The sequence below is a fragment of the Dipodomys spectabilis genome, unplaced genomic scaffold (genome assembly GCF_019054845.1).
Source record: "Dipodomys spectabilis isolate Male_0828 unplaced genomic scaffold, ASM1905484v1 ptg000001l, whole genome shotgun sequence".
NCBI lineage: Eukaryota > Metazoa > Chordata > Mammalia > Rodentia > Heteromyidae > Dipodomys > Dipodomys spectabilis.
Genome location: NW_024870678.1, coordinates 17,729,814 through 17,755,707, shown reverse-complemented (window position 1 = coordinate 17,755,707; position 25,894 = coordinate 17,729,814). Strand labels below are relative to the sequence as shown.

At 35.3% G+C, this 25,894-nt stretch overlaps 1 protein-coding gene across 1 annotated transcript in view; it reads right to left on the bottom strand.

Annotated features, from left to right (window-relative positions):
• Positions 1-25,894, bottom strand: part of Lama2 (laminin subunit alpha 2) — a 556,565-nt gene that overhangs the window by 172,051 nt on the left and 358,620 nt on the right. Inside the window, exons 21-29 of the mRNA XM_042696100.1 lie at positions 24,068-24,174; positions 17,782-17,962; positions 14,827-14,963; positions 10,294-10,530; positions 8,618-8,761; positions 7,496-7,675; positions 7,204-7,392; positions 6,988-7,121; positions 2,564-2,681 (exon numbers count right to left, since the gene is read on the bottom strand). Coding sequence (XP_042552034.1) covers positions 2,564-2,681; positions 6,988-7,121; positions 7,204-7,392; positions 7,496-7,675; positions 8,618-8,761; positions 10,294-10,530; positions 14,827-14,963; positions 17,782-17,962; positions 24,068-24,174 — 1,427 coding nt within the window. The remainder of the gene's footprint in view (positions 1-2,563; positions 2,682-6,987; positions 7,122-7,203; positions 7,393-7,495; positions 7,676-8,617; positions 8,762-10,293; positions 10,531-14,826; positions 14,964-17,781; positions 17,963-24,067; positions 24,175-25,894) is intronic.

The window sequence follows — 25,894 nt, the reverse complement described above, 5'->3', positions numbered from 1 at the left end:
TTATGTGATGGAAAATTACTGAAATTAATGAAGAAGCATGATTTAGAGTGTACTATTTGAAAAGTATTTGTAATATTTAAAATCTGCAGTAGAAGATGTATTGCATTAAAATTATTTTACACTCTACCAAAATTTTTGGTTGATAAGAGAACAATATTATTTTAAGTAAATTCAGAAAAAAAACAGAGCTGTAATAATTTTCTACATAGCTAAAGGTCCACCTTGACTCATAGCTGAGTATTTTACATGAAAATAAAATTGCAGAGTCAGAGAATTTCAGAACTTCAAAAGCCAGCCTGTCATTGTATAGTCTGAATACCTATATAATAACCAAAACTATAGCAAACATGAGAAGTGACCAAGACTACACCACTGACCAACATAAAGTCACAGTCTCCTTTGAATAAATGCAACTTTATCTCTTGACTAAATAAATTTCAGACAAGATCAGGAGCATTCAGGGTGGTATGGCCGTAGACTTGACTAGATAAATTTCAAATTCTCTCTGTCCTGTAGCTTTTCATTTTCCACGCTTACTGGAAACAGTGCATTTGCATATATTCACCATCTCATGTTTGATCTCCAATCTGTGTAAATATGCATATATGGAAGGGTTGTATATAACATGTCAGAAAGGTGATAGACAATCAGACAGCCAGATAGCCACACACACGCATACACACAGAGATAGATTAGTGGTATGTATACCAATGCATTTAATAATGAGGTGAATAATTTATTAAATCAAAGTGGACATATTCAAATGAGCATTGACCTCAGAACACTAACAAAAATGCTTTACAATCCTTTCAAGGGTGCTTCACAAGTTACTGGCATTACCCTCTGAAACTGTCCGCTGAACATTGAGAAATCCATGTGATGGTAACCAAGCTTCATGCACTTCAAGTTTACACTCAAATTAAACACTATGATGTGTTTGTAGGTCAAAGACCTGAGGTTCAGCAACAAGTAAAAGCAAGGGTTCTGTCCGAGCAGTGGAGTTAGGTAGAATTTACTGAGGCCACATTCTTTTTATTGTGCTACCTGCCCCTCTTAGGACAGAAGCATTGTGTACAATGTTTTTAAGTTGTACTCTGAGTTTGAACTAGTGCCATTATTGACCTTACAGGCCCAAGCTTAACAAAAACCTCCCAAAGTTTATTTATAAGAGAAAATGCATAATCTTATTTATAAATAAGTTAATCCATGCACAGGTAGCAAGTTAAAATTGGTAATCATATTAACCAGACTACTCACATCAACTATCTGCCAGGCACCATGGTGAGTGCTCAAAGTCACAGGACATTGAGTCTGTAAGATGCTTAGGCTAGAGGGGTCACTGATCTGCCATGGGTATCAACCACTGTATCTCATGAGAACTAATCTGGGAGTCTCAGTATATAACATGTCCCAGAATCCCTTATATCAGGAGTCAGAGTCCAGGTTGCAGCAGTTCAAATATGGCAACAGCTACTTAGGGATTTGAGTGTTTACTATCTACAGTTTACACCTGTACCAAGCAAGTCTCATCTCTCGTGTATGGTGAAACTGAGTTTCAGACCCAGGGCAGTTAGTCATCCATTCTACCTTCTGATGTTACCTTGTTCCTTGTTTTGCTTATTATTATCTTTAGGGACTTGTACAAAGTAGTTGAAATTTAACAAAGCAAGTTTATGAATACCACATGTCTTGTTCCTTTTTTTTTTTTTTTTTGGGTCCGGTTGTGGGGCCTGATCTCTGGGCCTGGGCGCTGTCCCTCAGCTCTTCAGCTCAAGGCTAGCACTCTACCACTCCAGCCACAGCACCACTTCCGGCTTTTTGTTTTTGCTTATGTGGTGCTGAGGAATCGAACCCAGGGCCTCAGGCATACAAGGCAAGCACTCTACCACTGAGCCACCTTCCCAGCCCTGTCTTGTTCCTTTTAATGGCTAGTATTTGTAGAAATTAAATTACTTGCCTGAAGATGAAGATCTGGAAATTCGCAAGTTTTGAAAGCACTCCAAATCTTTCCCCCAAAATATTTTAAAAATAAAAGCAATTCTTAAAAAATAATGGCTGAATAACAGTAGCATTGTTGGAATAAATTTATGTCCTTCTGAGAAGTTTGTGTTGATGGGAAAGGTCTACTCCTTACTGCATAAGTTTCTTTTTAATTTTTTTCTGTTCTAAATAAAACATTTTCAAAATTCAATATAATCGTACTATCTCATAACCACTGCAGTTTAAATGCTTCTAACTATTTAACTGTTCAGAAATGGCACCAAGAAAATAGATCAGTTATCAGAAATGGGACCTTGGAAAACATGATTTCCTTGACTGCTCATGTTTTCCAAACTCTACTGATGTTCAAGTATGTCTGTTCTGCGAGGATCTGTGATGCCCAGAAAGAGCAGCATCATCTCCTTGATACTGTGCATTCCTAAAGGTGTGAGCGTGAGATGAAATCCAACGGGGCTAAGGATATGGATTAATGTCAAAGCAACTGGACCAAGGTAGTGTTGGGAATGCTTCCATTTGGCTCCTTGTGGGGATGGGTTAAGCAGGTGAGTAAGAGCTGGCTTACCTCACAGGACAAGCCAGAGTAGCCTGGAGGACAATCACATTTTTCTATCAGTCGAGCTGGAGGAGTCACTGCTGTGATTTGTCCCGGTTCAGCCACTTCCATGGAAATTTCAGAAATTCTGGAAACAGCAAGCACATATTAGATAAAAGCACAGTCAGTTCAGGTCCCCTCAGACCTATTACTTAGAAAATAATAGATACTATTTCAATGGACAAATAATAGTTAAATCTGTTCATATGACATTTTTCTATAGGTACATAATACGGGATGATTAAATCAAGCTATTAACCACATTGTTTTTAACCTGCCTAAATTTCATGGATTCATGTGTCATTCACCTTACTAGTGTATTTTTGCTTCCTTCTAGACTGAGGTTACATATTAGCAAAAGATATCCAGAAATCATAAGGAGCTTAGTAAATTGAAGGTCTGCTCTCCTGTTGAGATGTTATTATAAAGATTTTTTTCCACTTTGTAAAATGTAAGTGGCTTGAGGTAGACACAGTCAATTAATTAAACATTTATATCCTTCCAAACAGACAACCTAAGGTCATCTCCAATAGAATATCTCCTGTAGTCCTTAGTGCAACTGCTTTTAATTTACTGCTACCTCTACTTCTGGCTCTCAAGTGTCTGGATGTCCTTTTAAAACTTTAGAAAGCTATCTAGAATCAACGATCAAACATGATCTAACGGCATTGATCTTTCTGAGGATAAAGAGCCTTTCAAATTAATATTTTTAACATTATTGAATGAATATTTTAAATGACTTACATCACTCTTCCCATTGATAAAAAGTCTTTGTAATTCAAAAAATATTCACAGAGAAAATAGTGATTCCTATTTCATTAATATGAAATTATACATTAAAGTATACGCAGTCCATAAACTCAGACCATTTCATGACCAACTAACTGGAAACATGAAAATGTTCTGCAAACAAACTTTTAAATGAGATAATGAATTGTTTTGCTTCAGTAAAAGATACCTCCGATAGTTTAATCATAAACTTCATAACAAGCAGAAGTAAGTTTTATTGAATTATGAATGCACATTCTGGTTTGACTACACCTGTAATAATCTGTACTGGGAAAATTAGTCAGCCTCTATGAACACAAGATAAGGTAAAATTCAGGTTTTAATCTCCCCTTTATAGAGTACACATAGTGTTGTGCACTGTGAACAAGCCACACTCCTCCAATACGAAAGCCTCCACCTTCAGCTCCACCAAGACCTGATAGAAACAAGAAAGTCAAATAGAATTTGCTGACATAGTCAAATGGTGTTTTATAACCATCGAAGCCAAGAGCATCATCTCACCTTCTCTCCCTTACACATACATGCACAAAACTGATCAGCAAGTGATTAAAAAAATTAGAAGAAATGTGAATTATGGCAACGATAGATATTTCTGCAATACACCACTTTTCTCAGGAAGCTCTATGGGATCCCAAAGGAGAGAAGGTTGGAGGACTGAGATAGTCAGAAAAGTAATGATCCTGTTTGCAACAGAGATATGACTTTGATTAAACAACTAGAATGATGGGTGGAAGGAAGCGATTCTATAAACGGAACCACAGATTTAGTGTCTTCAGATGTATGTATACAAATATGTCTTCAAATGAATATATATATGTTCATATATATATAAACTGCCCTGACAAAGATGGAAAAAGTCTGAATCTCAAGCTGAACATCTAATGTTTCTCTTCAACTCTTTTGCTTGTGAAACTGTTAAAAATTTATGTAATAATAAGGTGTGGGATTATGTGATATTTTTGGGAAGAATATTCAGCCCTTTTCAAAACCTTTGCATGGCTCATCTGTTTTATAACTGCTACTGCTATTGATCTGTCTTATTTGTTCCTATTATTGCTAGATTATAACTCTAGGTTTTATGGAGCGTAGTAAAAGGAAATCTTTTTTTTTTTTAATTTAAGTTTCACAAAGTTGTCACTAAAGCCAAAGAATTTCATTTCACGAGATTTGGGAAAATGCAGTAAGAGAAGGGGACATATAGAGTAAAAATGGCAATGTTACAGGTGAAATTGCTGAGTCAAAAAAAATACAGTGAACAATGAGTGACAACATTCTTTTTATCAGTGCCACTGGCAATATGTTCTGTAAACTACCAAACTTACTGCTGTTTGGGAGAATTTGCATGTCCATGCTATGCAAAAATATTTTGTCTTTTACCATTTATATATGTTTGATATTTTAAAACAACAATACAGTTGATAGTAATTCTTAGTATATGGTTTTTATTATTTGCACAAAAATAAACTCTTGTTGCTTACTGCAATGAAGAGTATAACAAGGGAATCATAGGATTAAAGACTAAAAAGTAAATTTGGTCCTTGGTTTACCCTCTTACCAAAAGTCTCTGTGTTAATCAGGAAAGCAGTATGGATCTTTGCATGAAATGAATGGTTTGCTGTTCTATGATGTACTTGGTATAGCATAAAGATTAAAATATCAAGTTTTTGGATTCATTAGCTCAACAGTAAGTGTCATACTTTTTCATCTGGTTTTTCGGGCGTGGTCTACTGATTTATCATGAATGACTATTTTGCAACATATATTGATTCAATATGCTTACAGAACATAATAGAAAAACACAAAAAAGAGCAATTGAGACACTGTATGAAATAAACAACTTTCTGCCTCAATTTATCCACTTGAATTTGGTAATTTATTCCTTCTAAAGAGACAGATTGCATGTATACATGCTGCTGACATCTATTTTGTTCTTTTATTTTAATTCTGTAATATTTTCATGGTTATTCATACTTTTCCATATCTATAAATGTGCTTACTTCTCTTTCAAATTAAACATTATCCCTCAACTTTGGTACCATAACATTCCTTCCTTTTATAATCAAGTTCATGGAAAACAACAGTGCACACTTACTCTTTAAAATCAAAGCGTTCTTTAAAATTTTGAAATTGTCTCTACCCTCCAGCCCTACTGGAGCAAAGAAACATTGGCTCCATGTTTTCCTTCATTTGTAATAATCAGTATTTGTCTAGAAAGTCCTAGAAGAGGATCACAATAGCTCAATATATAAGAAGATGCTAGGCAAAATAAACTCCAAGATATGGGAGAAACAAGAGGTTTTTTCCTTCTTGTTGTTGTTTTTATGTATTATGTGAAGTTATTTCTTTTTTTCTTGCATTTTAAAAATTTTCCCCCTGTGGTTTATCCTTTGTTGTCACTGTATTAGATTTGGGTACCCTGTGTATTGCATCTACAGGGAAGGAGAACAACAAAATTGTGAGACAAAGGACAAAGTGCAAACCAATGTAAAAGCAATACTCACAAGACAGTATGTTGGAAATGAACTTTACAAGTTGGGGGGCATTGAGCGGGAGGGAAAGTGGGAGAAAAACGAGGGAGAGGGTAACAATATTTGACAAGAAATGTACTCACTACCTTACATAGGTAACTGCAACCCCTTTGTACATCACTTTGACAATAAAATTAAATTTTAAAAAAAGTAAAAAAACAAATGGGCTGTTTGCCTTGTGAGAACACTGAAGGAGGCAGCCAGCTTTTTGGTTTCCATGATACGTCATGCCCTCCTGCTGTTCTTCTGTGATTTTCTATTTCTTTTCACTAGGTTTCCCAGTTGTTGTAGGACATGTTAAATAGGGTAAATGACAATATGATATGGTCCCCTGTGGTACATAGAGGAGAATAATCATGGTTACAAGAGACTGGACTAAATTGGCTGTGTTTGGCTTACCTGCTATATAAAGGAGGCCACTTTCTTTGTAATCTTATAATACTCAGAGAAGAGTTAATTATATCCTAATAATTTTCTCAGCTTCCTTCCTTCCTTCCTTCCTTCCTTCCTTCCTTCCTTCCTTCCTTCCTTCCTTCCTTTCTTTCTTTCTTTCTTTCTTTTCCCTCTCTCTCTTTCTTTTCTTTTCTTTCTTTCTTTTTTTTTTTTTGTTAATTGTGGGGCTTGAACTCAGAGTCTGGGCACCGATTTCACTCAAGGCTGGTGCTCTACCACTTTGAACCACAACTCTACTTCTGGTTCTCTGGTGGTTATAACTGGAGACAAGAGTCTCATGAATTTTTCCTGCTCAGGATGGGTTTGATCCTCAGATCTCACCCTCCTGAGTCTATAGGATTACAGGCACGAGTTTCTAATACCTGCTTAATCTTCCTGAAAATTTAACTTGCTTCTTAAACTTACCATGTCATTTTTTTCCCCTTTACCTTGCTCCTTATACTTCTTGTACTTCTTACTTTTTGTGGGGAATGACAATAACTTTGATCAGGAAGTCACTTGAACTCACCCTTGGTTTGCTCTTCTATAATTACTAAAATCACACACTAAAAATCAACCATTTCTGAAGCATGTCTGAGACCTGAGAAGAAGATCTTCATTTGACTATTCGCTGTCCTCACTTACCTGCTTTGCCTCACGACATTTCCATAAGTAGCCTTGATAAGAATATAATGAATATCATATAGTACATCCAAAAAGTCTTCCCGGGTCACACTCCTACTGACTCGAGGATCATCACCGTAGTATTTCCATTCTCTCTGTCAACGTAAGCAAGGAAACATTGACAAAGCTGGAAATGAAACCATCAGAATCTTTGCAGTAGCCAGTGAGTGACTTTACCTCTGTCATTTCAATTTCATGTCTTGTCAACTGGCCAATGAGAGGGGCAGCCATGTGCCTGATGATAATTCTAGCACGATTCGGAGTCCCGCCTCGAATGATAACTTGAGGTTTATACGTAGACACACCTATCTCATCCCGAGCTTCAAAATAGATTGTGTACTTGAGTTTTCCGCCATATGCCATCAACTGACAACACAAAATGAAAAGTGATGATGTAGGTACATCTCTGAATGGCTTCATTCCAAAAATTCCTTTTTACTGTGTTCGGGGATTTTAGAGAACTTCTTACCTTCTTTCCTTCAAATTGTTCAGGGAGTTTCCAATAGAAAGGCTCCAGATGTAGATCTTCTCGCACCCGATCCATGTCTGCTACAATCTCTGGTTGCAGAAAAGTGATGCCTTTGGTCGTTGTATGTTGGAGGGCTTCATCCACCAGAGGCAGGATAATCTGCTCAGCCTGCAGCATCACCTGCATGGGGTCAAAGGACAATGGAGAGCTCAGGTGAAGTCTTTGGCTTTCCCTTTAAAACGAAGTTATGGTTTGCTCATCCATCTGGGGTGCCTTTTCCCTCTTGGCTGAGGTTTTCTCACAGGAAAAAGGAGTATCATTGTGGGTGAGGCCATATATGGTAGAAGATAAATCCTTTTAGTGATGGTACAAATCATAGTATCCAAAAATTGCATTCTTTCACAATAATACAGTAGAATTCATAAATAGAAAGAGTTATGGGAAAATTAATATTGTCAAGGCAAATGTGTTCCTTGGCAGAAACTAGACAGGTCCCTAAGGCTAGTTGGAATAAATGCAATGAATCCTGGTTTCCATTACTATGTTCGGTCATACCAATGTTCACGCTCACCCCTCAGAACAAAGCTTCTTCCTATGCCACAGCACAATAATGTTCTGAGACTGCTTCTCTTTGGCATTTCTTCTGCATCAATAGTAAGAGAACTATCTTTTTCAATTTTTTTGGTACCATCCCTGAGGCTTGAACTCAGAACTTGAGCACTGATTCTGAGCTTTTTTGCTCAAGGCTAGCATTCTACTACTAGCACCATAGCTCTATTTCTGGCTTTTTTGGTAGTTAATTAAAGATCAGAGTCTTACTGACTTTCCTGCCCAGGCTGTTTTCAAACCATGATCCTCAGATCTTAGCCCTAGGATTACAGGTGTGACCCTCGGGTGCCTGGCTAAAAGAACTATCTTGAAGGAAGAATCTACAGAAGGCATTTATTCCAATTGCCTAATGACACACCAGTGCTTCTACCATTTTTGAATGTGCACAGGGGAGAAGGTGACTTAAATGTTTTTGGCATTTCCTACTACTCCTCACTGCCTAGCTAAAAGATGCCAGCAGGGACCAACATTACACCATTACACCATTACATGGCTCACTGGCTCCGTACTCACCCACGTGAGGATCAGCCCTTTGGCTTCTGAGCACTGGCTGGTAACACCGAAGCAATAGCAGCTGCTGCAGCCAAGTGGGTCCTTGGCATCAAGCCCGAATTTGCCAGGCCGACACCTGTCGCAGTGGATGCCTTCCACGTTCACCTGAGGAGAGAAAGGAGTCCCTCAAAGCTCAGATAAGCAAGATTGTAGGAGGAAAGGATGAGGAAGCAACTGTAGAATGGATATTAGGAACATATTTCTTTACAATCATAAAACAAACCAAAATAGAACACTCATCTTAGATCTCAAATGGTACATACTATTAACCTAATTGTTAGGATGCTTTTTTTCTTTTCTTTTCTTTTCTTTTGGTCAGTTGTAGGGCTTGAATTTAGGACCTAGGCACTGTTCCTGAGCCTCTTTGTGCTCAAGGCTAGTGCTCTACCAATTGAGCCACAGGTCTGCTTCCAGTTTTTTTGAGTGGTTTATTGGAGATGAGAGTCTCACAGACTTTCCTGCCTGGACTGGCTTTCAACCGTGATCCTCAGATCTCAGCCTCCTAAGTAGCTAGGACAGGCATGAGCTATCAGCACCCACCTAGGATATCATGTTTTGTTTTTTTTTTTAAGTGAATTTTTTAAAATAGATAATCTATGGCTAAGGATATGCCTAATTGTGTTTTAAACCTAAGTAGTACATTTCTAACCATTCTGCTATGAGCAATATTAAATACGATAACTTCAAAAGCAAAGTAAAAACACCATTTCTTAGTGTTCTATGAAATGTTTTTAAAACATAGTCAAGAGATTAAAATTTTGTCCCATTTCTGTTACTGATATAATATATATATATGGAATGATATATCCATCACATTCAGTAAGCATGTGATAAGCATAACTGTACTAAGTAATAATATAGCATTGCAGACTGTACTGATTGATGTCCTTCCTGAAAGAGGTGGCTTTTTGCCTAAATCCTCAGGGCTGAATTAAGAGTCACCATCAAGGTTTCCTCCTTTCCTTTTCTTCCGCTCTGCCTACACCACTTTAACTCAAAAAGTTGCCTCTGATACAGCTTTCACTGCCTTTATCTTGGGACTGATTTTTCAGACATATGTAAAGGGAAAAATCAATCCCTCTTTTCTTTTTTAATTGGCTGTTTTTCTACATCATTTAGCAATATTAATGAGGGCTGAAATTGTACACAGAGTCCCTGTTTTTACTGTCAGTGTTTCTATGCGATGAAATTTTCCTGAACTTCCACAGCAGTAAATGTATCTTTCAGGATACAGGGGCTGCAGGTTAACATTATGAGAAAGTGATTTTCATAAGCTTTATTGTTGAGCTGTGATTGTTTTACCCCGTGATACTTAGGAGAACAATCCTCCTCGATCTAGACCGGATATTATTCTTGAGTAGGGAATATATAAAGAAAAAAAACAATTTTACTTATTTAAATACATTATATCTACCATCAAAAAGAAAAGTTGAGCTTGCAAGTTTATCTGTATGTCAACAAATATATATATTCATTAATTCATATATATATTCGTTGACATACATATATATATCCACTATATATATATTTATTTAGTGTCTGACAACTGGTTTTTGTGTAGTAGAGTGAAGCTACAGCAGAGCTATGCATACACAAGTGAGTAACGTTTGTCCTTGCTGGCTTTCAGGGGTACATACCTTACAAGTACACTGCCCAGTTTGATCACTACAGAAACATTTTTTAGTCTCTGAATCACAGGTTGTGGCATCTGTCCCCGGCAGGAAGCAGTCACAGAGACTGCAGTGAGGGTAGTTCCAGTGCCCTCGATTGCACTCTGTACATTTTGTACCAGAGAATTTTGGATGGCAGTTGCATTGGCCTGTATTTACATTGCATTGGAAATCCAAGGATCCCACTGTGCTGCAGTTACAAGCCTGGGGAAGAAAGAAAAACAGCAACCATTAACATCCCTTGATAGGAAACATCTTAAAATTTTAATCCTAATGTGTGCATGCTTCATTAAACACATATTCATCATGTAGCTCTTATGTGCTTGGTACTATTTTAGCTGGTCTCTTGGGAAACATTAGTGAACATAGACATTACAATTGCTTCCTGCATTTAGGGAAATAAATTACGGTCTAGGAACCACAATGTCATGTAGATAAGAACGAAAACATATTTCCTTTGTCTTTTCATTATGGGGAAAGGTTAGGCATGGCTTTTCTTCGAACACTTTTTGTTTCTAAGATGAACCCTTAGACAAGCTCGTTTCACCTCGTCATCTCATTACTTGTAGCTCAAAAAAAATGTACAGAGACCTCCTTTATCGAGAAGGGAGCTGTAAGGACACAGAATCCTCACTATGCCCCGGGTAATAGGGAGGTAGGAAATACTCTGAAAACCCAACAAGTAGAAACAAATCAGACATACAGAAGCCAACGAAAGCTTAGCAGAGAAATGATATGTAGTGTATTGGCTTTTGATTTCAGTTTTACAGATGACCCTGATTTGAAATATTTTACTGCTACCTTTCTTTTCCTTTATCTTACATGCATACAATTTTTAAAACTCATGGGATAGGTTTTTTGTTTTTTGCTAGAACTTTAACAATTTGAGGGGCTTTCTTCATTTATTTATTTATTTATTTTACTAGAACAGGTTGCATTCTTTTTTTCTTTTTTTTTCTTTTTTGTCAGTTGTGGGGCCTGAACTCTGGGCCTGGTCACTGTCCCTGAGCTCTTCAGCTGAAGGCTAGCGCTCTACCACTCGAGCCACAACACCACTTCTGGCTTTTTCTGCTTATGTGGTGCTGAGGAATTGAACCCAGGGCCTCATGTATGCAAGGCAAGCACTCTACCACTGAGCAACCTTCCCAGCCCTGACATGTTGAGTTCTTTTAGGTAGAGAACATAATTTTTTTGACCAGATCTGAATCTTCTTTTTTTCCCAAATTCATCTTTGATATATACATATATATATATATGCATATATATATAAAACTGTCTTATCAATTTTATTCTTTAGGATCTATTTTAACCTTCACAGTAGGTTAATATTTTCTGCCTGCCCAATCTACAATATCAGAATGTTCCTAACCTTGTTTTTTTTTTTTTACCTTTTCAAGGTATTTAAGTCTCAAATTTGTTGCCTGTTTATAGCTCCTTATCTTTAAGTAGCAAAAAACAAATGAGATATCTGTTAATACACTTGTTGTTTAAAACAAAAGCACTAAGTTTTGAGGAATAGTTGACGGTACAAATAGACATTGTGACCTCTCCAAGTCAGAGAGTTAATTCAGGAAGTTATAGTGGAGAATAAATGAGCCCATTAGCCATATGTTTAGATAGCACTATACCAATATCAAACCTAAATCATAATTAGATGCAATGTTTATTTAGCAACAGAGGATTTATTCACTATTCCCCTGCTAGTGAAAAATGTCAGGCTTTATAGTCTATTTCAATAACAGCGCAAATGATGTGTGTGCTCACACGTCAGCATGGAGAAATTATCCATGACACAAAGAAAGAAGAGCTATAAACCTCAAATCACTGTTTAAACTAGAATTTACAAAGAATTTATTTGTGAATATAAACTCTAATATTTAAAACCTTAGATGAATTCTACACAATTTTTTAAGTGACTTCATAATGGTAAAATGCATAGCTTTTCAGACATTTTGGCTCAAAGTAATGAAACTTTTTAAATCATCTTTAATCAATATATTATCCAAAGTTCAAAATTAATAATACCAACATTAATTGTTTATGCAAATATTTAAACTGAATTATAGTGATTCACATCCTGAATATTCAAATGTCTAACTGTTCAGATGTCTAACTCTATTATTAGAGTTGCATATGGGCTAAATCATTGGGAAAAGAGAATCTATGTTTTTCTTGTGTACTGCCTTGGGCCAACTAAGATACTCTTGGTTATCACATTTTAATATTCTTTAAGTTTGCTCAAAAATATAAATCTATAATAACTTTATCATATATGCAAGATTTGAAAATAAAAAAATAAAATATTAGTAAGAAAAATTATACAGACCTAAATAAATGTTAAGTCATAACATGTTCATATAATTGAAGACTCAATATTTTATATATATATATATATATATATTTGATTCCCAATCAAATCTTAGAAGATTTTCAAGAAGTTGGGAAGCTGAATTGAAAATTTATATGGAAATTCAAACTATATAAATATGCAAATGGTAATGGAAATAAAGACTAGAGTTGGAGAACTTTAATAACTTTGTTTCATTTTGTGCAAGAAAGCTACAGAAATCAAAACACTGTATTATATACATAATGATAAACATATATAAATACACAGGGAATACACTGGATTTGAAAAGGGGACACAGTATTTCATATTAAATAAAATAATCTTTTCTACAAATGATATTGGAAAAACTGAGTATCAAGTGGACTTTATGTCAAAGTTTTATGCCATACCAGACAAAATAATTTTTAAAGGAAAAAATAATCCCAAATTTAATAACTAAAAATGTAGAATTTGTTGAAAAAATAAAACGGGAAGAGCTAGAGCTGTGGCTCAAGTGATAGAGCAAGAGCTTAGCTAATGCAAGGCAATGAGTTTACATCTTTGTACCACCAAAGAAAACATAAGAGAGCCAGCCAACTTAAATCTGACTTGGGAAAATCGATACTTTTTAAAATAGTACATAAGCATGAGCCACAAAAATAGGCAATAAAAGTAATGTTTCTAAAAATCACATAAAGTTACTAAATAAAAATCAAGCTCTATTATAATATAGTATATACTTATATAACACCCAAGTTAAAGGACTTGTTTCTGGAATATATACAAAAACTACATTTACAATTCATTATTAAGAAAATACTTAATAGAGATATGCAAAAGAGATATGCAAAAAACTTTAAGTACCTCATAAAAAGAGATACACAAATGAGAAACAAGGTCGTAAAACAATTGCCAACATCCATTAAATACTTAAAACCTATAAAAGATATGAATACACACCCAGCAGAATGCTTCAAATTAAAAATGGTCAGAATTTCAAGTGTTAATTTAGAAGATGTTAATGTTCTTATGAAGAGAAATAAAAACATGCTTATAAATAAGCCTTTGACTTCATACCAATGTTGACAGTGTAATTATACATAATAGCCCCAAACTGGAAATGACTCAAGTACTAATCGAATGTAAATAAACAAGTAATAATATGACATGTAACTGAAATTCATTAAACAATTAAGAAGATCAAAATGAAGATACATGTAAGAAAATGAATGAATTGGAAAATCATCACATTAAGTGAAGGAAGCCAAACCAAACTACCATGACAGCAAAACAGCAGTGGTATAGGATTCCACTGGGGATTGACAGCAAAGCAAAACAATGGATTTTTCCATGACTTTAATTGTTAAACAAGACTCAGCACAAAGTATCTCACAAAAAAATATAAAAATGATAGAACATTAAACTCCTCACCTTCCTGAACTCACGCCTGCTACTCTGATTATATAACCTTGGGAGTTATCTGTAAGCCTTCTCTTTCTGCTAAGAGTAATGAGCTCCTACCAGCTTGAGCCCCTCATCATAGCTAGACCACCTCTGCATGGAAGCTCCTTAGTATTGTTGTTATTACACCTTAAGGTGTAATGACATGTTAATGGTGACTCTTCTTCAGCAGTCTTATCAGTTCTTCCCTGCTGATGCTACATTTCTGTGAACATGAGTCTTGGCATGCCAATTTCCACCATCTGCCCAAGGTGGGGAAAAGGAGAATGAGGACTTCTTTGGCCCCAAGCTAAAGGTCATTAATAGGATCCTTAGAATTCTTTCAACTTCTTCCTGACAAGTCAATGTGAAGATAGTGTCTAGAGACTTTTAGTGAACTTCTTCCATGAACTTCCCATTGACTTGTACTATGCTGATATATTTCACCTAAAGATGTAATATTGGCTTTCTGCTCTTACTACAGAATTTTTTGTTCTGTTTCCCCCTCTTTTGGTAGGTATTGTGGATTCAGCTGAATAAATGTGTGCTAAATTGTCTTATCCAACAATAAAACAAATGATCATGAAAGTTATCTGTAATGCACTGTCTGACAATTCTGTATTTTTGTGATGTAAGAGTGGGATTTGAAATTCCTAGTTGTCGAACTCTACTGAATCAACAACAATAACAAACCTGACAGAAGCTGTGAGATGATAAAGTAAGTCACTCACCTTACAACCAGTGACAATGCTGTGGCCCCAGGTATAGGGTGCACAGGTGGAGCATCTCTCCCCAATGGTGTTGGGAGGGCAAATGCATTGACCTGTTTTTGGGTCGCAGTTATTACCCAGATGGGAACAATCACAAGCTTCACAGAGAAAGAGGGGAAATAAAGAAAGGTTAAATGACTTAATGTTCACTTAAATATTGAGATTTTATTGTTAGTTAATATGGCTTTTCGTTTTCCATATTGTGTTTAAGCGTCCTCAGACATAAAAGCTTAACTCTTTCATATTCTATATCATAAATAGCTACATTTCACAAAGGAGATGATTATCTAATATATACTGTGTTTAAATGAGTGTTTTCCCAAGTTAGGCAATTCTAGATTTCCTAAATTTCCTCTTAACTGAAATATCGCACAGCTAGGCAAAATGGAGTTTAAAATTTTGGTTGTGTAGCTATTTAAAGTTATTGTTTTTGATTTTCCTCTTTGATGATGACTGAGTTTCAAAATAATAATAAGTAAGTTTTGTGAATCAAGTCCAGCACATCATGCATAAATGACACAAAATTTCATTTTTATGAATATTTAAAACATAATTATAGAAACTCTTTAAAGTCATTTTAATTTTTGCTTATCACCTTCTGGTATTTCTTTCAATAAATTTTCATTCTATTTCCTCAGAATGTTAGATAGAAGAGTGAATTTCTTATCTATTCATGTCATGAAACATTAACAAAACTAAGTTTAGGAAGCTCTTCCAAGCCATGCAAAACAAGGCATTCTTACCTCTTATTATCAGTAGTTGCGCCAACTACAAAGAATATGTTTTAGTGCAGTTTTTAATTTCCAACAACTAAAAAGTGAGAGTAGAAACATCAAGTACTTGGCCTCAAGTGGAAGACTAATATTTGAGAAACCTTCTGACTGGTTAAATGATGAGTAAACCATTTTATTAAACACAACTTGGATATTTAATTAAGTTCACTTTTTAAGGAATCACAATTATTACTGTTTATACTATTTTGTATCAGTTGCTAAAAAGGTTTAGCACAATACTAGACAAAGAATAAACAGTAAATAAATGTCAGTAATTAGTGTTTTTTTGTTATTATGACTATGGCTGTTTATTTTACATCAAAGGATTTATTTCATATGCACCATTCATTAAGAAGAAAAATACTAAGCGTGATGTTTGAATTTATGCACTAACAAATATCTTGGGACAGTTTGAATCATTATTTGTAAATAGAAATTCTCTATGTCTTCAGTGGAATACTAACAATGAACACAAAGATCTAAGCAATTAGCTAGTTTTCTCTTGCCAAAGCACAATGTTTTCCACAATTAAAAATATGAATAAATGTAACTGATGATGAACACATAGCACTTAACATTATAGGAATTTCTCTCAATATTTTATTGGAATTAACTAATTCAAAACAGTATGATATAGATACTATTATTGTCCTAATATAATAGTTGAATTTTGTAGAGAAAAAGCAAGGCTGAATCACCTAGCAAGGTCACAAAGCTAGTTACCGATATATCCACAGGTTAAATCCAGGCTGCTCAGTGAAAGTCATGCTGGCAATCTTAAATGTTATCCTTCCTAGATGGTGCTTCATTTCCCATTCTGCTTCTCTGGCTTAGCATGCTACCAGGTCTGCATTTTTGAAATAGAATCACCACTTCCTAATTTTACCTACTATTTTTATTCTATCTGTAACTTGCTAGGTGGCATGTCTGAATGTACAATATCCTCACATTAATTTATAATAAGCAGAAATATTAGGAAGGACTGGATTTAAAGTATTGTAAATTGCCACCTCATAATTTTATTTTTATTTTTTTAATGGTCAATAGTTTTTATTGGTGTAAATTAATTTTTACATATGGGCTACATCATGTAATTTTCTTGGAACATCCTCCCATCCTCCCATTTTAATGCATTTTATTGTTATTGTAAAGGTGATGTACAGAGGATTATAGTTATGTAAGTCAGATGCAGAATATATTTCTTTTTGTACAGTTTCACCTTTTCCCTTGCTCTCTTCCAGTTGTTCCCTCCTATCCCCACCCACATTTATATCATTCATTTTCAACATAGTATCATTACTGCATTTCTTCACTCTTTGTCCCACCATTTCTATTCCCCCTTACTCTCCCAAAGACAGATCATGACTTTAAATGCACGCTTGTAGATCATACACCAATTCCTAGAAAGCTTACAATGATCACCTTCACAGTAACTTAAAATGGTTTGGGCTATGATAAAACCATGTATCTAAAATGCTGGTGAATATATAAAAATTATTTTTTCAAATTTAAATATTCATACTGACACATAAATTTTCTATGATGGTTAATAATAGTAACAATATAGTCTATGATTTGTGTGAAGGCTCTGGATGAACACAGAACACTATTGAAAGGAATCATGTTAGCAGACCCTTCCTTTCTTTTCTCATGTACTAACTATGTACAGCCTGACTTGTTTATCTCCTTAATTATCACAGTTTTTAAGGTACTTAAGAAAGTAGCTAAAATATGGTTTGATCTAGGAAAACTATATTAAATTATTTGATACTTGTATCAAGTTTACAATAAGTTGCAATATGTCTTTCCTTTGGAGTAGGTCGATGATAACACTGATACAAGAAACACTGACCATTTGAATTTCCAGCTGCAGTAACTGGCAGCATGTAGGTCACAGACTGGAAGCAACAGGTTAGAATTGGGATCTGCTGATGGACTTTTTTTCCTTGAGGATTTGCAAATGAATTTATAGGGCAGATGTTTTATATGGCAGTGCACTGTACTTGCCATTTAACTGAAAAGAATTATGATTACTTATTAAGTTAAATATTCTGTATCATATATTTGTTGTCATTGAGAATTTTCTTTAATAGAAGAGACTATTACAGAAGCCAAGACACTAGCACCAGTCTTAGTTACGTACCTGAGCAACCTCCTTCCTGGAAGTTGAAATAGCCATGGGCACAGCGGTCACATTTCTTTCCTGTGACCCCAGGCTGGCACCAGCACTGTCCATTCTCTTCACAGTCAAACGACTTCGACCCAAAAGAATTGCAATTGCATGGAACACACCCTCTTGTGGATTGTAGGCCAAAAGTTTGAGGCTGGCATGGAAGAGGAAGTACATTGAAATTGTAGTAATTAACCCACAATGAGGTAAGATGCACAAAAGAGAAGAGATCAGGCTGAAGAAGAGGAAGTGGGATTATCAGGATTCCTTCCTAATGTTAGAGCAATTAAGTTGTTATTTGGTAGAGTGGATATGTTCTGATATCCAGAGAGAAATTGTTTTAAAATACCATCAATACTAATAGCAGAAGTAGACATTATTCTTTTTTTCCACTTTTGTTTTAGTCAGCCACCTCCTGTGCTTTCTAAGGTTGCCATGAGAAATGAATTATACTTTGTATTTCTAACTTTAAAATTTAGTTCACTTTATTTCTAATCATCTAAATTTATTACTTTCAGAACTTATGAGTTGCTTTTACTTGGTAATCCTTTCGACAGTATTGACCAGCAGTCTAAAGCTAAAATAAATTTCAAAAAATTTATCCTAAAATTTGATCTGTTTTTTTTTTTATCATAGACCCATAAATACTTCTAGTCTTGGCTATAGTATGTAATTTTCATTACAAATTATAGGTAATACCTACTCTGACCAAATAATTGATTCAACAAACATCTAGTTTTCTTGGGTTTTAATCATGGAAACTGACTTAATGAGAAAACAAACATAGGAAAGCACTAAATTAGAAAAGTAAAAAAAAGTTGTCAATTGATAAATTGTTCACGTATATATCATATACGTATTCATAACACATCATTTTCTGCAGTTAAGTTTGTATTACTACTTTGGCTGCCTTTCTTGAAATGCATGCTATCAGACTTGGGTGACTATGTTAGAAGACACCAATAGATATAGGAGTCACTATTAGGAAAAATTAAAAGCATGTATCTTGCTTAATGTGTAACTTTTTAACTACTTAAAGATAATACATTTTTTTTTAAAAAGCATGTCACACCAGCCTTTTCAGTATAGAATGTCACATCATTAAGATATTTCATCTGGAAAATTGGTCTCAGTAATTACTTCTTTGTAAAAAATAATTTCTATTTTGGAAAATTAGATTGAGTAATTACTTCTTGGTAAAAATAAACATTACCATTTTATGTTAATCACCCAAAGAGAAGTGAATAGGCCTCATTATGCATATTTGAAATTGTTGTTGAAATTATTTAAAAAATGTTTCAGAAGTTAAAATCACACTGAAAAAAATAGGCTTTTAATCTGACTATGAAGAATTTGATTGTTAAAATAAAATGGGCTATCTGAACTTGATAATTTTAATATTTACATTGACTGCTGACTTTAGTTTTCTTTCTCGTTCACTATATTGAAAAAAATATCCAATAGTGCCAGAAAATGCTATGATGTTGAAATCAAATTTACCTACACAAGGAAAATATTTTTATTCACACTAGAGAAATTCAGTGGAAAATCCTAGGTACAAAGAAGTGATCTCAGGTACCGGTGGCTCACACCTGTAATCCCAGCTACTCAGGAGGCTGAGATCTGAGAATCATGGTTTGAAGGTAGCCTGGGCAGAAAAGTCCGTAAGACTCTTATCTCCAAATAACTACTCTGAAAAAGCCAGTAGTGGTGCTATGATAGAGTGCTGGCCTTGAGCACAAAAAGGCTTAGGGACATTGCCTAGGCCCTGAGTTCAAGCCCTGGACAGGAAAAAAAAAAAAGATCAATCATTAGAAAAGTAATTAAAATAGAGGCATATCCATTTCAGTATTACTTAGCACAGTGTATAACTGTGGGGGGCATTACATAGTGTTAGGGAAATAGCTGAACAAATCAAATGATGATGCATTCATGCTATCAGATGAGGAGCGATCGTCAAAATACATTTCAAAGCGATGTAAAATGTTTCTAAGAAGCAGCAAAAAGAATTCTACAGATTCTATTACATACTTAGGGCACAAACACCACTCAGAAACACATAAATACAAATGTAACTATATAGAACAAAACTAGAATATATGCTAAATTAGTAGAAGAAATACTTTCCATTGCTAATATTTCTAAAAATTTCAATAGATAAGGTAAATTATAGATATTACTTTAAATTCAGGTAGTAGTTTACATTAAGGTAGTACTTTACATTCATTTTTATTTCCTAATTTTCTTTATTTGCCATATGTAAACACACACATACACACACATGTATATATGCACGTATATGTTTGTGTACAGGTATACATGTGTATATAGATCTATATGCATATTTTATGGGCTCATAATTTTCATATTAAATGATTTTCTAAATCATAGCCATTATAAATAAATTCCAATACTGATGTTGCCAGAAAATGCATAAGATGAAATGTCATCTTCATACTTCTCAAATAGTTAAATAATGTAGCATAAAAGGCTAAGTGACTCCAAAGTAAGACTACCAAGCTTCACTAATACAATTTTTATTCCATTTGAGCTTCAAAAAGCCTTATTTCAAAAGCTAAAAAAAATTCCCCTAAAAAAAAAAGAAAATTCCCCTAATGATGAAATCTAAGGGCCAAACACTCCTAGCTAACAATCAAGATTAATACTGTAACACGAACACAGGGAAGAGTGCTGGTCCACGTGTAGCAGAAACTTGGCTGGGTTCCCATAAATAATTCTTGCTAGGAGAAGTAATAAAATCCAACACTCAAGTATTGATTCTTTTGTGCCAAGTACTGCTCTAAAACCTTTCATCAGTGTGAATTCTCAGGAAAACTCCTGAAGATGTAATTGTTATTACATTTTAAAATATTGGGGGTAATTGTGGCATGGAAAGTTGCATAAAGTTACAAGCTGGTAAACTATTGAGTCAGGATTGTGATGCAACCATTCTAGATTCAAAATCAGTGTTCTTTACACTCTTACACACACAATACTGCCTCAGTCCTTCACTTTGTTATTGATTGACTGATTGATTGATTGATTGTGTCTTAGGACAAAGCAGTACTGAGATATGTAGGGTGTGAAGTAGAGTTGAGTTTCTGTTCAATTTCTGTTATAAAGGCATTTTGTTGAGTTACTAGTGTTGTCTTTTATTTTAAATTGATTCACTTGTTTTTGAGAATAGCATTTATTTTAAAGACATCTCCATTTAGGAACAATATTAGTAGTAATAATACTTAACATTCCCTTTAACCATCCCATGTTAGTGCCTCATGCCCTATGCTCACTCCCTGCAAGGAAGTGTGCAGTACAGAATTCTAGTTCCCAACAACCACCAGCTTCCATTCTTCTGTCTACACAGAAGAAATTCATTCTCTTCCAACTTCCTGTGCTGAAATTCTAACCTCTGTTGGGATGGTATTAGGAGGCTGGGATTGAGGATTCAGTCATGACAATGAAGCTCCTCAGGAATGATATCAGTGTCCTAATAAAAAGGATTTCTCCACCACATGAGGTAGCTGTGAAGAGATGCTTGTCAAGAGGACGCAAGGCCATCAGTAACGAGGGACCTGACAGTACTTTACTTTTCAACTCCATTGGTGAAGAACACATTTCTGCTCTTTCTAAGCTACTCCGTTTAATGTTCCTCTGATACAGCACAGTGAATGAGCTACACCCAGGCCCAGGCTTCTCCTGTGCTTCTTCATGTCACTTCTAGTCCCAGAAAGGTATTACAAAGTTCCTATTAACAGGAATCTGCTAATGGGAAAATTTTGCTTGAGTCCTTCCTATGGATCTGGACAAAAAAAAAAAAAAAAGATTCTGGTAATCTGTGCCCAAATAGGCTTTTTGTATGAAATCCTTCTGCCTATCTTTTTATCCCTAGAGTCAGAACTTCACTATAGAAGAACTCAAAAGCTTTCCATTTTGCCACGTTCTCTCTGATTCAAGCTTCATAGATGTGCTTTTTCCTTGAATATATATATATATATATATATATATATATATATATATATATATGAAAGATAAGATCTCACTGTGTAATTCCATTTTCTGAGTGTTGGAATTATTAGGCATGAACTTCAATTCCCAGCCAAAAATTTTTCTGACTTGTTTCCTGGAATATTTAAGCAGACACAAACCTTATGAGGTTGCATCTACTGTATATGAAGAAGGCAAATTATAGAAAGAAGGAATATATAGCCAGGAATGAGGAATTTGGGATTTGGTGTGAGGCAAGGTGTTACCCAAATTTCTTGTTTCTCTAAGGTACGATAATAAGCTCTGAGATGAAATCATGGTTTTTCCTCTTATTTTCCATTTTACTCCTTCCTTAGAATCCCTACCCTCAACTCTTTAAGGATCTCAAATCTACAGCAGCAAATCTTGTCTCTTTTTACTCTGCAACTCAGCCCTGAAAGGGTGTCTCCTCTCTTCTCTTTTTACTTCTCTTCCACTTCCTTATCATTATTTGCATTTGCTTAGTAAGGTTAGAACCAAATTTGGTAACTAGAAACAACTTTCCTTATTTTTAGTATGATATTGCATTTGTGGCAGGGGATAATCTGTTTCTTGTGTTTGATATACACATGAGCAAAATTAGGATGTGGAAAGGAACAAAACCCCTAATTATAATGAATACCAGATAAGAGCTATATTGATGCTCTACATTTCCTGGGCAAATTCCTTTGTTTATTTAAAAAAATTTTGTTTAGTCATAAAAGTGAGGTTCCTCCAAATGAAACCTAAGTTCCTTCCAAAAATTCTCATTTAATTTCTACCTCGTTTAAACTCCAATATATGTTTCAAAGCATAAGGAGAGTTACTTTTCAAAAGGTGTCAGTGGGAAGATGTCTAATTTGGCACTGGCAATCTGCACACGTAGCAATTTGGTTAAATGGCACTAGGGACTTTCCAGCTGCAGCAAACAGATCACACATGCCATGCAATGCCTCTGCCATTACCGGAGCTGGGGTCCGATATGCTCCCCGAGGACACCCGCTGGAGCTGCTGGAACCCCACCTCCGGGGGGACCCCAGCACCCGCTGTGCCCTCTGGGGCTGCTTCTCCTGCTGGTGCACCTGCCTGCGGAGGCTGCACCGTCTCCCTAGGAAGCCTGCTTTACAGACACATCTTCCTGTCATGTCACATTGCGGTGACACAGAGCCCAGGGGATCGCAGTGACAGAGCTCGCAGAATCGCTTCGCTGGATCCCACCACAGATTGGGCTTCAAAGATCCAACAGAAAAGGGAAAAAAAAAACACAGAAAAACAAAATGAAAAGAAAACAAAGAGCATATGGTATTATTCAAGAGATAGAAGCAGATGATATTTTCAAACTTCCACTGAAAGGTTTGACATCTGAGAATTATTTGCTTTGGCTTAATAGTCTTTTATTACCAATAAAATGTATTGATGTGATAGACTTTGTGGAAATCCACCAGTTCTCAGGGAAGATTCTCAAGGGACATGTCCTCCTGAATGCAGAGCAATCGATACGTTCAGGGGCTGAGGATAACACACTTTAATTGAATATTTCATTTTTACCAAAATACATCTAAAAATATATTGATTTGTTTCCCTACTGAAAACTTGTCAAGTTAGTCATTGGAACCAACTTTCAAATGATAGAACTGGGAAGACAGCATGTGCTAAGAACAAAGGGAGTTAGACACTTTATTTCTAAAAACACAGGTGGACCTGTTGCAACAATGAGCAGTATAAGTTGTCATGTCAAAAACGAACTTTACAACGTTGGTGGGGGGGAGGAGAGAGGGGGATTGGGTGTGGGTGGGGGTAGGAGGGGAGGCTGGGAAGGGATATGAAGGGTTAACAAAGGAGGAGGCTGCAATGCTTGATAAGAAATGTACGCATTATCTTACCCATGTAATTGTAACCCCTCTGTACAGTATGTTCACAAAAAATAAAAATTAAAATTAAAAAGAAAAAAATGTAAAACTAAAGGAAAGAATATTTTTTCTCTCCAAAGACCAGAATATGTTCATAGATTTTTGGCTTCAAAAAGGCTATATATCAAAGGCTATATAAATTGACTACTAAATAAACGAAGGATGCAGGTCAATTGAAAAGGACAACAAGTTTTGTTCTAGTTGAGAAAATACATCATGGAATCCTATCTGTAGCATTAGATGATCCTGAGTCTTGATTTAAACATTCAAACATGCATAAAACATTCCCCCTCAGGCCACTGAAAATGATGAGGGAAGCAGTAACTCCGTGGTCAGTGCCTCCTTACCTTACACTCCTCACAGCGCTGCCCTTGCACGTTGGGCATGCATTCACACTGTCCAGTTTGCCTGTGGCAAATCTCTGAGAAGGAGCCATTGACATTACAACGACAAGCTGTAAAAAGAAAAGACAACTATGGCTGGAAAAGTACCTTCAATACAGATTGAGTTACCTTCCCGGAAATGTTTGGGGTCAGCAGTGTATCTGATTTTGAAGTATGCTTGGAATTTGGAATATAATGCATAGACTTTAAGGATTGAGCACTGCTCCTGCTCATAAAATCGAAGATCTTCAATGCTCCTACTCTTGATGTAGTTTGTTAAATAAAGGTATACCCCACCTGTAACACTGACACCTAAATTCAGTAACAAAAGTTTCCTATGCACTATTGTAAGCATGTTATCCTTTCTAGCAACTCTACAAACTGTAGAGGGAATTCATATAAAGGCTCAATGGTTGGCACCTCATGTACTGTTAATGTTATTATAGACTGGAAGGCACTGAATTTAGAAGTAACCAGAACAAATATAAGGTTTCATGTTTATCAGATAGTATAACTGGCCAAGATTCCTAATGAAACTTAAGATTAGGTACAAGGTTATTGGAGATAATATTAAAGGATTATATTTTAATTTCAAATGATACTGACTGATTTCAAAAGCCAGACTAATTTTGAGAAGGTATCACATTGTCATGTCATAGTATTCATATCATTATTAATAAAATGACAGTTATCCTTTCACTATAACAATTGTTTACCATGCACCAGTTTTTGTATTACAAAAATGAACTGAAAAAATATACATCCTTTTATACTTAAAAATATGCAAGATTGCCAACATTGCTTCAAGTTTACTAGGATTAAAGCATTATATTTTTTCAAATCATTTTTTTTTGTATTTCACATACCATTTCCATAGATAGAACATATGTATGGTTTAGGGACTCTTCCATTATTTTTCTGTTATAAAGTTGCCAGATGTTATTCCAAACCTTATAATCAATTAGACTAAATGCTGGTATTCTTTTTTTTTGTCACAAATAGGATGGTAATTAATGACTTATATTATACTCTACAAGTACATGCTAATAGTACAGATAATTGCATTGACACGAACATAAAATTGTGAGGGGGAGATGACATCAGGATTTAAACTAATCATAGATGGTTAATGTTGAACAATATCTCTTTATACTTTGAGGACAACCTAGGAATGTATTATAAATAGCTACTCTATCAGCTATGCTATTATTGTGTTCTCTTGCTTCTGGATTACCTTTCCCCTCAACGCTCTTCTAAAATCTGCTTGATTTTCTTCCAGCAAAGTTTTGCCTTCAGTCTCTACTAACTCAAGACTAGTATGGTGGCCACTGAGACATTGTCTGGGCAGCATCCTGTTATATTCTCAGGTAACAGCCTAAGAACATCCATGGCTGGAATGAGGAGGAAAAAATGAAAAATATACTTTCTTTAAATATCTATTTTTATCTGGACGGAGAAATGTATGGTATATTACTCTGTTTATAAATTTTTCTTGTGTGTATTATACATGAGTATAAAAATGTTCTGTAGTTTAGAATCTTTAAATTCATTTTTTTCCTGTAAGTAGCAACTACAAAATTAAGTTTACTATGAATTTAGTAGCAGTCCATAAACGTCCCCTTAAAAGTAACCAAAGGAGCTGGGCACCAGAGCCTCATGCTGCCATCTTACTAGACTTCGGTGGCCAGATGCTGGAGGATCGCTGTTAGTAGTTATGCTTCTAACAAAATAACTGGCAAAAAGTTGGGCTGGAAGCATGGGTCAAGTGGTGCTCAGGTATGCCACAAGAAA